The following is a 16,477-nucleotide window of genomic DNA, read 5'->3' on the forward strand; positions in this document are numbered from 1 at the left end:
GAACTGTTCCTTTGCAAAACAGCGCATTTATCCAATGCTCCGGGGTAAAAGATTGAGACAAAAGCACGCAGTGCTGCCCATAGCTTGCGCGAATAAAGCAGGCTGGCATCACTCAAAGCGTTACAACAATGCGATGTTGTTTGCCAACTATTAGAAAGGGATCCCGCGACAAGGATCTACTATGGCGGAAAAATTTATCGCACGCGCGCAAAAAACGTTATTTCTAAGAAAATCGCGCGTAAACTTACCCTTGGTTGCTACAAGCGTTTCCGGATGATTTGCTGCTACCTCCGTTTGCCCATCTCACGCGACACGCATCTGCTTCTCGCTGTAGCATTTTATAGATTATGTTTACATGAGCCATATCAAATCCAATTGAGTCGGCTTGTCGGTCCGAAAATTGGTCTTTGGGATCGTGTAAAGGTAGCGGATTGGGCCGAGCGAGCGTCTATCGAGTTCTTTTAAACCATCTGCAATGCGTCGGTTCACCCTCCCACATTCTCGATAAGAGTGGCTTGTTGGGCTTGTTGGTATAGATTTATTGCACTGACGTTATCCTAGACGCCATGTTGGTGGACCAGCACGAGGAATAGCTGCGTCCACTGGAGTCTTGCGCGGCGCCAACACTTTCAGACACAGCCGGTAGCGCAAGGGATCTCTCCCACGTTTTCTTCCCCCATGGAGGCAGGTTACCCGCGGTACTGAATGTGGTACACTGACGTCATTCTGAAGACAAAGGTGGACATCGCAGCGCTCTTGGGATATTTTTTTAATGAAGCTCTGGGTGTTCACGTGTCAGAACAACGATGGGAATATGAGGCAAGCCGCACAGTGAGTGGCTCCCGGAAGAATTTTGACCACATTGGGGTCCTTTAACCTGCACCCAGTACATGGTGGACGCGCGTTTTTATTTATTTATTTATTCATTTATTTATTTATTTATTACAGCGAAACTTTACATGGCTACCCGATTCTTCCGTCCGTCTGTCTGTCGCCTGTACGCCGAAAACTCCTCCGGCGCAGCCCGTGCGCATGCGCGAAAAAAAATGGAGCAAGAGAGGCGCGCAATTGGCGGCTCCAATATTGACGTCGTTGCTCTCCGTCGCAGCCGAGTGCGCCCGTAGCAGTTTCTGTCCGACTCTGAAATGGGTAGGCCACGCGTCATACGTGCTCTTGAGGAGCGGACAGCTTTCGATCAGCGACGCCGGGAGCAGAACCGCGCTCGTCTACACCGTGCCGACACTGCAGCCCTGGCACAAGAAGAGGCTCGACCAGCCGAGCGCAAGCAGCAACTGCATGCCGAGATTCCGACAGCCTACGAGGCCGTCGTTAAATGAACCATCGGGATTAACTGAGTGGTTAATGCCGCGACCGCACCTTTCAGTTTCACCGGTTAATCATCTGTACGGAGTGTTTGGACGGTGGATTTCTTATCATTATATATATATATATATATATATATATATATATATATATATATCGAGCTCGACAAGCAGTTCAACGCCTTTAGGCTGTTTCACATGGCGCGATTGGGGCGAAAAAATCATTCTGCCACACACTTCGCAGAGCTATTTTCGCTGACAGCTTCCCCATGCGTTTGCGGCAGCGCGATTTCCATCGCAGCGATGCGCAACGTTGCCCCCTGCTCACGAAGTATCCATGCCTGCATCGTTAAATAAAAGGAACATGGAAACTAGTCAAATATTCGAATTTTCCTATTATTATTCGATAATACAATAAGTACACCATTTTTTAACGTTTAAAAGCATTGAGACCTTACGACAGCTTGCAGATACAGTGAGTGAGGCGCTGCACATCACCGCAAGTATGAACGTGCGGCTTGTGCGGCGTCGGTGGGGTGATTCCGTTTAGTACTCTAGGTTCGTTGTTACAATGGAAGCCACTTTTTCTTCCTGGATGAGTATTTGCTTTTGCAGAAGAACAAGTTACTATTGGGTGTGCATGTATAAGCAGCTGGCGTAATTTGTAGCGATGAAGAGGTTGACGACGATCAAGTTTGTACGTGCCTTATGTTGAAGCGACGTCCTTCTCCCGACCTGGATAGCTTGCAGCTTCTCCTTTTAAACGAATTGTGTAAGCGGAAGAAAAGCAAAATGTTTATGAAGCTCCTAAGCCGCAAACGCTGGTGTGTACGCCCTATTGAAACATAGCCAAAGCTGGCGCGCGACATTGCTCCACAGAGCTACCAACGTGCGGTAAAACAGGAAAGCGCCTATTTTGACGGCGCTTTGTTTCGTCACACATTGCCCCTCCCACATCGCGTCGATCGCTGCGACTCAACGACGGCGCGACCAACTTGTTCGAATCCAGTTGCGGAGGGCCCACGACATCGCGACGGTCGCCGAGCGACGGAATTCGCAGTGTCGCTGACTGAAAATCGCGCCATGCGAAACAACCTATAGCCAGACTGCAGCGGGTACTGGCGCGTGGCGGTGTGTTGCCTTTACTCTCTGGCGTTTAGCGCTGCATGTTAAGATTCACCAAAATTCGGTCGAGTCGGGTTTCATCCGCTGGTCTTCTGAGGCGAACCGTTTTTGTTACGATTATTAAACGAATCTTATATTGTTCGACCTTTCCCTGTGTATTTCACCAAAAATTTTTTTTGACATTCCTTGTCTTTTGTTGCCAACCTTGCAATTCAGTATTTACAGCCTTCGTGCAGGGCTACATTGTAAGAAAATGTTTTTCACGCAGTGCCGTGTAGTCACGTGTCCTCTTTAGTTTATTTATTTGCTTAACAACTCCGTTGTGCGTAAAAGCAAAGAGATCATCAGAACGAATAGAATTTTTTGCATAAAGGAACTTTTTATTGTTATATTTTTCTCTTACAACATCAACGAGACACGGCGAACGATTCCACTAGTACAATTCACTAACTACGCAAATAGAGCATGCTCAAAATGGCAATCTTTAATGAAGTATACTCCGGGTTGCTGGTGATAGAGGCGGAGAGGTGATTTCATTAGATGATGTATTCGGCACGAACGAACGGAAGTGCGTGTTGGTCTGGCGAAATTGTACTTGAAATTTTAAGCTGTCGTCAACACGAGATGAAACGCAGCAAGGAGGAGAGAACAGAGTGCGCTTCATTTCCGGATTGGTAAAGAAGTTATTATGAGAAAGACAAATGGGCTACTTTTCGTCTGTCACAGAGAATAGGGAAGTCAAGCGAAGATTTCATTGCAGTAATGGTGGCTGTACGAGAATAGTTGGCAACAATGATCCGAGCTGAACGGCTCTCGGTGTCTACGAGTGAGGATACAAGTGTACGAGAGAGTATCCCAGATTGAAAAATCCTACTCGAGATCATTATCTTGCGTTTGTTAACATTATTTTCATGGAACAGAGAGAAAAACAAGAATGTAATGTTGTCCATGTCATATAGAAGTAGAGTACAATCATGCGGGTTAGTTATTTGATCGGTAGAGGACACAATCATCGTTGAATAATCTGATTGTTCAGAAAACGCAGGCAGTAATGTCATTAATGTAGATAAGGAATAATACGGATCTAATGACAGAATCTTGTTGTACGCTGGAAGTAACAGAACAGATGTGTGAGTAGAGATGACCGTTGGCAGTTGAAAGCTGAGTCCCGTTAGATAGAAAGCATTTAATCCAGTGAAATAAATTAGGGTCAGTGTTTGTCAAGCTATGCTTTGGAAGAAGCAGGTGGTGAGCGACGGTTTCAAAAGCTTTCTGCAAGTCAAGAAACAAAAATGCACTTAACAATAGAGGCGCAGTCACATGCAAGTCTAATAAAGAAAGCAAGTCTAATAAAAAGAAGGAGTTGAGCTTCGCACGAGTGATGTTTTCTAAATTCGTGCTGACTGATGTGCAAGAAAGTTCTTCAACTCGAGAAAACAGATTAGGTTGGAGTAGATAATGTGTCCAACAAAGCTTACACGGGATACAAGTAAAGTGATTGGCCTGTAGTTCAATAGATTGGATGCATCACCTTGTTAAGGAACACGTATCACCTTCCTTGCCTTCCGATCGTTGAGCATTGTTACACGATCCACTGACTTGATAAAGAGCTGCGAGAAAATTACTAAGCAATGAATGGCGGTCTGTTTTAGAAATTGAGGCGTAATTGCGTCCGTGCGAAGTGCTGATATTTTTATGCTGAGCACCCCAATAAAAAGCGCTAATTGATTAATAATGATTGGTTCCATGGAAGGAAGACCAGGGTTAATTAGAATAGGTAGGTCGACACATAGGTCAAAAGAAATTGCATTTTTAAAAGCATAGCGAGAAGAATAACGACATTAGAGGGACGTGATTGTTTGTTAGTTACAAGCCATACGAAAAAAAAACTGACGACGAAACCAGAGAAAGCAGAGGAAATTAATTTATTGAGACGGCGAGGTCGCTTAGACCCTCTCCAATTTAATGAGGGCTTCAGAGGCAGGACACGGCGTCTAGGGAGAAAAGAAAGAAGGTGGTGGCTGGTTGGTGTCCGCGCCGTCTCCAAGCAGGCATCGTTGTCTGCCGCGTGCCTCGCATTCTGCCTTGAGCTGGTGGCAGTGGGCGGCCACAGACCTTCTCCGCCCAGCGCGAACTTACGAGTATTCATAAACACAAGGAAGCACGTGGAGATAAACGAAACTAAAAGAAGGCTGTAAAACCCGGAAATATAAAAAGTAGGAAGTAAAGAGACGCGAAAAATAGTATCTTGACAATTCCTATATACGAAGTTTGTGACATGAATAGTTAGAGAATACGACATGGTCGGCAGTTCTGTGTGTCCGTTAGACAGTCCGTGTGCGTGAATTTCGTGTAGGGACGACAGGGCCGACTAATGTTTTGTGGTGGCAGTGGCTGAGTGGCGTTTCGGATGGCTGTTGTAAGGCATTGTGGCACTATGTGCACGAAGGAGACACACCCGCATGCTCTAGGTGACGTAAGGTTGTGCCGCCAACATTGGTGTATGCGCACTGTTTTCAGTGGCGTTCTTCGGCGCACACCAACGCACGCGTGCCAACACGAGGTAGAATGCGGTCTTCAGAAGACGTCCGACGCTGATACATGGGGCCGCTGAAGCCTGCATTGAGTAGTGGGTCTCGTTGGCAGGGTCGAAGCTCAGCTGTACCAGCAGACGACGGGTAACGGGACGCCGTCGCATCACTTGAGTCGTGGCTGCATAAGTGGGCGCGTGGAGCCTAGCTGGCACATGTTTTATGGTTGTTTGTGTGCCACGGCATGGTACCGGGCATGGTGGTGCCTTCGCCGGAGTGTTGCTTGCGGTAGACGTGGTCAAGCATATCTTCGTATCGGTGGCGTTGCGACTCGCACGTGTGTGGTTCGGTAGCTCGCCTGATCGTATGTCTCGTTCGCTGAGGGCTCCAAAAGATGCTCAGTGGTGACCACACGAGGAATTTCTGGCCGTGCAGAAGGAACAGCCCTCGTGTGTAAAGTTGTGAAATCGCTGCCAGTAATAGTAGCGGAATAGCACGCTTCCGAAGCTGCATTTCGATTGCCTTGTTGAATGGTCAGCTTGTCTTGGATGTCGGAGGTTGTCGGGATAAAAGGGGACGCTTCAGTTGGTGCATATTCTTCGCTGTGCTGCCTATCTGGTTTGGCAACAGTGGGTGTTGTAGGTGCGGAAAAGGGCGCGACCGGGGAACGGATGGGAGCCGTGAGAAAGCCATATGCAAGACGACGGGCTGGAGCCGCCGAAAGCGATTGAGGTGGCGAACCATGAGGATTGAGTGCCGTACTGAGAGGACTTGATGGAGCTGGCAGAGAATAAGTCATTGCATGAGACGAAAGTTTCGATAGGGCAAGCCGGATTCCAGCGCTGGTTCTCGTAGAGCTAGCACGAAAGTCCGCAGCGCGTCGTAAGTGTATGGCCCTGGAGGTGGGACATCACGAAGCAGAGCAGGAGAAAGAGTAGCCACCGTGATGTAGTACCGGTCCTGCTGCGATGCGATGACATAGAGCTGTAATCCGGCCTCCACCTTCAGAAGCCAGATGGCTGGGCTTCCCGGACAGAACTCCAGGAATGGCAGTGGCACGAGAACGGAGCTTCCCTGTGAGCCCTCAAACAGGAGCACCATGCTTTCGACGTCAGTGCTCACCAATGAAAGGACAGTGAGGTCATTTTCACTGTCTCCAGTTTATTGAGGGCTTCTAAGCAGGACGTGGCGTCCGATGAGAAATGAAAAAAAGATGGTACCTGGTTGCCGACGCACCGTTCTATAGCCGGCTTAATTCTCTGTCGCGTTACTCGCGTTCTGCTTGGAACTGGTAACGGGGGGGGCTGCCACAATGTTGATCGTAAAGTAGAAATAATAAAGAAATGGAAGTGAAAATTATTGAGAGGACAACTTGCCTTCGGTGAGAGCCGAACTTACAACTTCCGCATTAGACGTACGGCGCTTTTTCTCGCTTCGTTGTCTGTTTCTTTTTCATATAGTATGTCCAGTACGGTGTTTACCTTCTCTTTCGGGATCATTCGTACGATTTGTTTTACTTAATAATCAATAGAACACACCTTCACATAAGTCTCACTGCATGAACTACGTAGCGCTTGAAAGGAAGCAGTCAACCAAAAGTTCTACCGACATGACTTTTCTTTCTATTTCTTTCAGTTATTGCTTTACATAAAATTGCCTCATAATCGTATCGGGGTTCTGACACGTGAAATCTCCGAATTGAATTATGTAAAGGTCGTGAATCACGTAATCCTAGAGCAAAATACTGGGAAGCACCATCTCGCCTTTAATAATTTGCTATTATAGCTTTAGCCACCTTGACTTCACAAGAATTTCGCGTATCTGGGATCTATATCTCGTAACCAAGTCCAGAAAAACGCGATTAACTAGGCGGATAGTAGCTGTCTCAGGGACATGAAGATGGTACCACGTGATACCTCTCTTCGCCGAAAACTCGTCGCAATAATTACCATCTAAGGATATTAACATGTTTATGTGTTTTTTTCGGTGATCACTTTTCCCCCTCCTAACAAATGTTAAATGTTATCGCTCGGCGCAAGACGCGCCTGCATGTAGCAGAACATACTCAGTTCTTGTAGCCGATTCTATCTGTTGTCTGTGTTGCAACCCTAATCTATTCTAATCAGATTTTGTGCGCGACGCGCATAGTGTCCTACACCCTTGCTTGAACTCGTGCGAGTGCCATCAATTATGCTGCAACGTTCAATGAGCCAAGTACAAAGAGCCAACGCGTCTCAGTTACAGTTTACAGATCATATTCTCGACGATCGCCTACTTTGCATGCCGCTTTTGTTGTCCTTGACTGTTATTTGCTCTTGAGGAGGGGGGGGGGCGCAAGCTTCCCCACTCAAGAGGTAAACATTGTTACTCACAGTTCTGGCCCTGTGTCGTTCTTCACCGTCGCTAAAACGTGTCAGTGTTATAAAAAAGGAGTGTAAATCCGCATACATATGGCGCTAAACAGTGCGCAATATTTTATTACTACCGCCATCTACCGAGTATGTGCTAACCTACACACGCGCGTCAGACATCTCGGATGTTCCCGCACGCCCCCCAATTCCGCCGCGCGCGTCGAGTTTGGGTGCGCGACATTAGAGCGAAGATGTCTATGGCTAGGGTCCCGGGATTCCTTCGTGGTGTAACATGGACAGAAAACAATCATCATCTATCGCTCACACCCCCAAATGTAATGGCTCATATCCCCGTAAAGTAGAGGCTACAAGCACTAAGCAAAGTGAAGCGAACAGGACATATATTTGGATTCACACCTACAACATAGAGAACAGCATGCGCACCAATAAAGAACAAGCTCAAAACAAGCATCCGAGCCACATAATTGATGATAAGGCGCTCCTGATAACAATTCGAGGCACGTAGCACTCCCCGCATACGTGTCCCGGTAAAGATTACTATTGCGCAAACTTTTGTATCCAGGAAGGAAGAGCGAGACAGCCAGATGGAGGAGTCACATACACACACGTCGTGGCTCAACCAGGTGTTGATAATAAAGGTCATCAACACCTGGTCGATGACCTTCAAAGGTCATCAACACCAGCACCAATCAGAGAATTCACATAATTTTCACATAATTCCGCCCATGGTGTCCAACCTTTGAAACCGCCTCCGAAGCAATGACGAGGCAACCTGGAAACGGGGGTTCACGCTGTTTCCGCGAAAGTCGTGGACACTGGTTCCTTGCTCTCCGTGATGGTCAGCTTGTCAGGGTTATGAGACTGGCTTTCATCGTCGCTACCGCTTCCACATAGGGCGACCGTTCCTGTCGCCTCGAAAAGCGCTTCATTTTTTGCCCGGCACAGTCGGTTTCGGGCCCCGTCGCCGTCTAGGCGGCCGCTGAAGAAGGAGCTGCCTCGTAAGGAGCGCCCAAAGAAAGCGCGCTGCCGATTTGGGGTGCTACGCTCTCACTTCGCTCAGCATGCGCTTCCTTCATAATGTCTTCTTTAGTAAAGCGGCACTGTTTGAAATTCCGTAAGAACATAGTACAAACAACAGATGATGTTACGCGCCCGAAATTACTAGTGTCCGTGTATATGCTTCCAAAGGCAGCCGAGTTGCGCCTTGCTTTTCCCTTCCCCGCTTTCGCCGTTGCTCGGCGAGGGCCATCACGTGGTCTAATAAGACGTCAAAGTATCCGCTGCGGTGCGGAGAAACCAACTTCAAAAATTCCACGCCGACATTTTCTTTCCTACATTGCCATCAACATCGGAATCCACCGCTTCCTTAACACTAACGACCTGACGTGAATTAATCATATGACATGAAAGAGATGTCATGACATGAATGCCACACATGACATGAACATGAATTACATGAGGTGAATGACATGTATGCATGAGATGAGCGACAGCATGTCATGATGTGACATGCATAAGATGACATATACTCCCATCGCATGACACGCATGCATGAAACGAATGGCATATCATTACATTGCATGAAATGCAATGAAATGTATGCATGAAAGATTACGTCATGACATGACTGACATAACTTGTTTACGACAAGAATGAATTGCTGTGACGATATGAATGACATGCACGACCACAAGCGCGTACCTAGTGTAAGGCTTGAGCTGATGCATAAAATTACGTAATAGTATGATTAAAAAATTAAACGTCTATAGACCTTTTTCCCCAGCACTCCCATTGGCGCTGCCATATTTCATCCCGTGGTCACTCTACGTCCATTGGTTGCCGCAGCTGCCTCAATTGCCTCCATGTTCACAGGATGGGCATGACGCTCAGTGCGGCTTAGTAAACCGCTGTTTTGGTGAACGACACGAAGCTTCGACCGCAACCTTAGAGGACCTGTGAGCGCTCCCGAGCTCGTTACGCGTTTGTCGAAGCATTGCGAGCAGTGAATACGGTGTTATTACTAGAATCCGTCCAAACTTTTTATTTCTCAATCAAATCAGGATCATAGTATCTGTTCCTATGCATTTTCTTATTTAGCAACTCATTTGAAGCAGCGGCTTTTTATGTTTCTCAGTCAGTAACGTTCTTCAATGCGGTCGCTATCTGCTAGTTTATTTTCTGCCGAATCGCTCGTGGGTGTGATCAGTTTCGGTAGATTTGTTCTTGCCGCGCACACCTGAGGCTTGGAGCGCAAAATTGTGTGCTTCGCAGTAGCTCGCAGCAAAGACGTATTATCGCTAGTCATTCGATTTCCCTTTGGATCGCCACGAGACGTTCGGCTTCGAACATTCATATGCTGTCGGGGTAGCCGTCCCCCACGCTTCAGCGCATTGTTTCCATTCATCAATTCATGATACGTGAGCGATATAGAAGGCGCAAGTGTGATTGTGTGTTGGGTTGGATGCGTGCAGATAACGTGCGAGCAACTTACTATGCCAGGAATTGACACTTCTCCTTCGTCAATGTGTTACGAGCTGTACTCTCTCATGCCGACGTTCCGGAATTGAACTCCTTTCCATTGAGGTTAGCAATACAATGTTAAAATTTTTACGATACAATTTTTTTTATCCTTCAGGAAAGCCGTGCATCGCGAAGGGCCGGCAACGCAGGCAATTCTTGGTTAGCCGCGGTCCGTAGACATGGTCACACATATTCATTCCTTTCTTCTATATCCCAGTCACTATTATTGTAGCCAACTACTGCACTGGTCTTCTCTCTTCTGCTGTACATTTTGCAGCGTGAATGAAGCACAGTGCGTCAGCAACCACCCAGTTACATTTCCGACAACTGATCGCATAGCAACAGGGCAGAAGCGGTAATAGTTTCCGATTCGCGTGCTTTTTCGCGCTTTTGCCTGAATGATCACACCGCCGGAAGCACCGTCTCGTTTCTCTAGAGCGTTATCCGCAAAAAAGGATCTCTGCGTGTCTTCCACCATGCTAAATTTGGCCCTGCGTGCGCGAGGAGTGGCTTTACCGCATAGCTTTGGAACATCATGGTGGACCTTTGGGCAATTGTGCCCCCTTTGGGAGCCCATAGTTTGACTCGGGAAACTCCTACGCTGCGCAGCGGTTGTCATGGAAGAGAAAAAGCGGACGGCGGCCAAGGTGGTCACCACGCTGTTCCCGCGCATCCCCAAGGTCACCATTTTGCTGCTCGATTTCTTCATCAAGCGAGAGAACAACGTGGTGCTGACCCGGGAGCCGCTGTCGCACTTCTGCCAGGAAGAAGTCGTGTTGGCCGCGCAAGACATACTGGACAAGCTCCAGCGGCAAGTCATCACTTACCAGGACGTCCGGGACACGGCCGAAAATCTCATAGGTGAGAATCCACTTACACGATTCGAAAGGGACCTTTGGTTCGGGGACAACTCCATTGCAGGCAATTCAAGCACAGGAAAGCTTTTATGAAACTTCTGGACCAATTAGAATGAAATTTGTTGCATTTTAAAGATAAACGTTGTTCTAGTGACCGCAGCAAACTTTGATCTGTGACCTGAATTTTTTTAAAGAAATCGCCATAAATTTTCAAGTTTAAGAAGAGTGGAAGCACGAAGCTTATGAAATTGTAACGCTATGTTAAAAACAAATATCGCTGTTTTGTACGCTGCCACCATTGCGCAACTAAATCAGACATATTTGATATATTAATATACAGCTTACATAAAATTATTACACAGCCTTTCAAGGGTTTCTCAAAGGTCCTTCTCGCAAATCAGTTGTATATTTCAGAGGTTTGTAATATAGATCAATTTTGTCCGATTTTGATGATTATGTGCACTTTACCTTATGATATAAATTTTCATTCCTGAGGTATAAATGTAAGGTTTGTATTTGAGTTTACTATTTTCCAATTTGTAGACACTTTTCGTAAAAAGATTGGCGGCTTAGATAAAAAAATGCGACTAATCAGTGCCTAGATTTCAACTTTTGAAACTGCAACAAATTTCTTTTAACAAATTATCGGTGTTTATTTCTGCACACATCTATATATACAGAAAATCGAAGCGAAGCTGAAGGCTAGTCGGCCTGACGGGTTTTCACCACGAGGAAAAAAATTCAGATCTGTCCAACAGAAAAATGTTAGCAAAAAAAAAAAATATGGCAAACAGTGGCTATAGACGTACTCAATACAAATGTAAGGGGCAGCAAAAGAATATTCACAAAAACATGAAGAAAGATGTCGACATCTGTACCAATTACGTTATCATTCACTCCACTGTTTGTCGAGGAAAACATGTCTCCATTCCCGTGTTCTTAGGTGAGGGTCCCCAAACTTTTGAAACCCTCGTAAACATTGCAATGATTTCGCGCGAACTGTAAATTGATATCGAATTTTACGACTTTGGATAATCTAACGTACGCACTTGAGAAAACAGCAAAAGCTGGTTTACGTCCAGTGTAACGTAACCATAAACTCCGTGCTTTACCTGTTTTTCGAAACTTGCAGATTTTCAGAGCGTTCGGCAAGAAATTCTATCCAAAATATACAATTCTCCTATTTATATTGCACCACTTCTTTCCGCAACACCATTATCTCTTTACTTTCTGGCGTTTGCTTGCACAACGCCCTAATATCTCTGTTCGGAAAGAAATAATCCCCTCCCCCCTCCAGTGACCACTATGAGCACAAAACAGAGACGTCTGTTTGTGCATACAAGGCTGATGAATTAAGTTGGACATGATGATAATTAATTTGGAAAAGAAATTGTTCGCACGTATCTCATCTCTTTACTGGATTTATTCTGCGCGCGGTTAGTTTTGTCTTTTTTTCAGTTTTAGTAATAGTCCTCCAGTTATGTGTGGTTAACAGTGCATCAGTTTTTGTACTTTATACCTTCTGTATAGTATGTATGGCAGAAGTGTTCTTCATTTAAGACGCTTAGAGCATATATTCCGCTTACATGACATTTCACAGTGTGTCCTGTTATTGCAGTTTTTTATTGCAGCGTAAGTGGTGTACAATCGCAGCACTTTTATTTTAATTTTGCATTTTCCATGCTACATCATAAATGAATATTAAGCCTATGTAGCGATTTATTGCGTGAACTATAGAAGTGACCATGTTTATAGTCGAAAAACACACGGAGCCGGTTACGGGCATGTGTACGCGAAGTTCAAAGTACGTGCAATTATCACGATCTTAGAAAATAAATTCCGAATCCCAGCGCTCCCGAGCCTTATGAGTGCGTTTTACAATTGGCGCCAAATTTAGTCAACTGCCCTTGCGTAATTACAAATGCCACCAAAGCCAAGCTCAATGGCCTTTCAGGGAAAGCGATCGCATAATCTTGTGCCAAGTTAAACGCAGCTTAATCAAATACTGCGTTTGTAAAAAAAAATGTCTAGAGCGAATGCTCGAAAGTGCAACGCTGCCGTTTTTATCTCCCTGCATTTATTTATTTATTTATTTATTTATTTATTTATTTATTTATTTATTTATTTAGTACCCACAGCGCCCATTCAGGCCTTAAGGGGGGGGGTGTACAGAAGAAAAACAAAAACATGCAAAAAGAGACTTTCCGTACCTCGAAACAGCATAAAAACACGCTTTTTGTTCCTGTGTAGTCGACTGTGAAGGCACGTAACCGCATGTTCTTGGCGCCACGTGCTCAATGCTGTTATTGCGCGTATGAAATTGCTTTATCATGAGCAGCTAGAGAATATTCCGGTAATATAAAATGGATCTCTTTAAGGGGTATTCACACGAGAGATGTTTTCGTGGGGCTTATGGGTGGGGTCGAACGTCGCGAAAAATTCCCCGTAGACATCATCCGCTCACAGAGGCAAGCGTACCGGGGAACATCAGTGTTAGCAGACTACTCCGGAGCTCCCAATTTACGAGGCACGTCTTCATTTCATCAAATTCACCTTCTCGTGCGCTTCAGAGGTAGTGTTCCAAAGGCCCGGGGAATTGTCAGACCAGGGAAAAAAATGAACAAAGTGGCATAGTCGCCTAATTTGGTTATCGCATACAATGGCACACATGCGGCGCACCTTCGAAAATTCGACAGGGCCGTCAACCACAACAACGAAGCGATTGCGATGTGGTTTCCGCCCTCTGGAGACGCACTTTGGTCAAGGTTCCCAGGCACATGCACGATATTCCGTTTCGTCCCTCGCCAAGCGGGATCGTTTGCTCCGTCCGAATAAAAGGACCCCTCTTGCCGGGGATACGCGGCGGCGGCACACCTACACGCAGAGCTGTGACGCTGTTGTCACGTGACGCACACTCCCCGCGGCGACAGCCGGGATTTCTCCCCCGTGTGAATACTCCTTTAGCGTATTGCTCGGTTGTGGTTCACTCAAGCCATCTTCGGTACCAATGCACGCGTGAATCGATGTGAACGTTTCGCCCAGCTAGGGCTGCACAACTTGGTGTTCAAGAAGGCCCCGGACATCGCCAAGGAGCTGGGCGACAGCATCCGCAAGATGATCGTCATCATCGGTGAGCTGGCCACGTCACTGGAGAAGGTGTCCGACGTACCGCCAACCGACTGGATGGGCGTTGGCGACACTATCGTCGCCAAAACGGAGAAGCTCAACATGGCCGAGATCGCGCCCTTCTGGAGCTACATACCCAAGATGAAGGACTTTCAGTGCGTGAAGCTTCTCGGTGCTGGTGGATTCGGGTCAGTAATCAATCAATCCCTATTTACTTTAATCTCTACAAAGGTACCTTCCGATGATGCTAAAGATTCAGTGCTTTTTTCTCAATCACATATCGAGAAGACAACATTAGTTCAACGCCAGATGTCCTTTCAAAATTAAGAAGGACATTTTCGGTGATGCTAATCATGCAATACTTCTTACTGTTTCCGACAGGCAGGGAATGCCTCAGTTTCTTTTTTTTCTTTTTAGAGAAACCTCGCAGGCCTACGAAGAGGCATAGGGTGAGGGGGGCATATGGCATAGTTTATCACAAGGTACAATCGGTAAAAATATATCGATGCATAAAGGGATTCAAATATTGGCACAAAATGATGAAATCTGCATATTTACAGAAAGATGTCAAAAAGAAAGAAAAAAAGAAAAGGGAATAACCAGATAAGCATTGCATAAAAATAGCAAGAACAGCAAGAAGTATTACATAAGAGCAGCAACGTACATTGCGTTGAGACACGTTAATACACGTTAATACATTGTGTGATATTTAAAAAAGACAAAAAAACAAGCCCATGGCATAACGATCGACAATGCATTGAAAACGCAAACGTAATGAGATTGATAAGTGCCCGTGTACTAATTCAACCCTACACACAGTGTGGAGAAAAATGTTTGACCAAATTACTGCAAAAGTCATCATGATTTCTGAGTGAAGCAATGCTATCCGGAAGGCTGTTCCAAAGATGGATAGCGCGAGGCAGCGATGAAAAGTTAAATGCTTGTGTCGCTCCATATATGCGGGCGTAGCTGAAATTGTGCAAACTGCGCGATGTGAAGACGGGGTGTTTCAAGCATGGTAGGGATAATCCGCCAGACTCAATGAATTTATGGAATAATGACAGCAATGCAATCTAATGGCGAGTATAGTCAACCACTGCAACAACAGTTCGGCTTTGATCTGCGTTATGCTAGACTGGGTGTTGTCATCATCGTAATCATCATCATCAAAGCTTGTTTTACGTCTACTGCAGAACGAAGGTCTCTCCCTGCGATTTCCAATTACCCCTGTCCTGCGCAAACCGATTCCAACAAGCGCCCGCGAATTTCCTAATTTCATCGCTCCACCTAGTCTTTTGTAGTCCGCGATTGCGTTTTCCTTCTCTTGGTACCCATTCTGTAACCCTAATGGTCCAACGGTTATCTGACCGGCGCATTACATGACCTGCCCAGCTCCATTTTTCCCTCTTGATGTCAATTAAAATATTGCCTATACCCGTTGGCTTTCTGATCCAAACCGCTCTCTTTCTATCTCTTAACGTTATGCCTAGCAATCTTCGTTCCATCGCTCTTTGCGTGGTCCTTAACTTGTTCTCAAGCTTCTTTGTCAGTCTCCAAGTTTCGGCCCCATATGTCAGCACGGGTGATATGCACTGATTGTACACCTTCCTTTTCAATGATAATGGTAAGCTTCCAGTCAGGAGCTGGCAATGTCTGCCGTATGCGATCCAACCCATTTTTATTCTTCTGTGAATTTCCTTCTCATGATCAGGGTTCCCTGTGATTAATTGACCTGGGTGAACGTACTCCTTCATAAACTCTAGAGGCCTACTGAACTCTTGTTCCTTTGCCCGGCTATGTATCATTAATTTTGTCTTTCCCATATTAATCTTCAGCTCCAATCTTACACTCTTTCTGCTAAAGTCCTCAATCATTTGTTAAACTCGTCTGCATTGTTGCTGAATAGAACAATGTTATCGGCAAACCGAAGGTTTCTGAGGTATTCGCCGCCGATCTTTACTACTAAGCCTTCCCAGTTTAATAGCTTGAATACTACTTCTAAGCACACAGTGAATAGCATTGGAGAGATTGTGTCTCCCTGTCTGACCGCTTTCTTTTTAGGTATCTTCCTGGTTTTCTTGTGTAGAACTGGGTGCTGTAATATGAGTAATGAAACCACTTGCCCTATTCTGAATAATTCCTAACGCTTCAGTTAGGTATTGCTGGTGTGGAGACCAAATTGGAGACGCGTACTCAAGCTGCGGTCGCACGAAAGTTACGTAAACCATCTTACGCAAGGCAGATGTAACCCTGCGCAAGTTCCGGCGTAAGAAGCCCAATGATTTGGATGCATTGGCAGAAACACACGTAATGTGCTCAGACCATGATAGGTTAGGTATAAGGTGCACATTGTGCAGTCCGGTATATAATACTATTGTTAATGTGGTAGATAAACTGCAAATTAACATATTTACGGGTGAAATGCATTGTTTCACACTTTGACATCTTTAGTTTCATGAGCCATGTAGTACACGACTGGTTCAATATCTCTGGGTCTCGATGGAGCGCTATATGATCATCGCTGTTGGTTATTGGACGGTAGATTATGCAATCATCGGCGAATATTCGTATGCAAGACGATATGTTGTTACGCAGATCATTTATATAGATTAGAAAGGAGACCC

The 16,477-nt window shown here is 45.7% G+C and overlaps 1 protein-coding gene across 1 annotated transcript in view; it reads left to right on the forward strand.

Annotated features, from left to right (window-relative positions):
• The first annotated feature begins 10,487 nt into the window (after positions 1 to 10,487).
• LOC142558313 (uncharacterized) overlaps positions 10,488 to 16,477 on the forward strand; it is a 113,221-nt gene continuing 107,231 nt past the window's right edge. Inside the window, exons 1-2 of the mRNA XM_075670462.1 lie at positions 10,488 to 10,731; positions 13,720 to 14,041. Coding sequence (XP_075526577.1) covers positions 10,488 to 10,731; positions 13,720 to 14,041 — 566 coding nt within the window. The remainder of the gene's footprint in view (positions 10,732 to 13,719; positions 14,042 to 16,477) is intronic.

This window comes from Dermacentor variabilis, chromosome 9, assembly GCF_050947875.1.
Source record: "Dermacentor variabilis isolate Ectoservices chromosome 9, ASM5094787v1, whole genome shotgun sequence".
NCBI lineage: Eukaryota > Metazoa > Arthropoda > Arachnida > Ixodida > Ixodidae > Dermacentor > Dermacentor variabilis.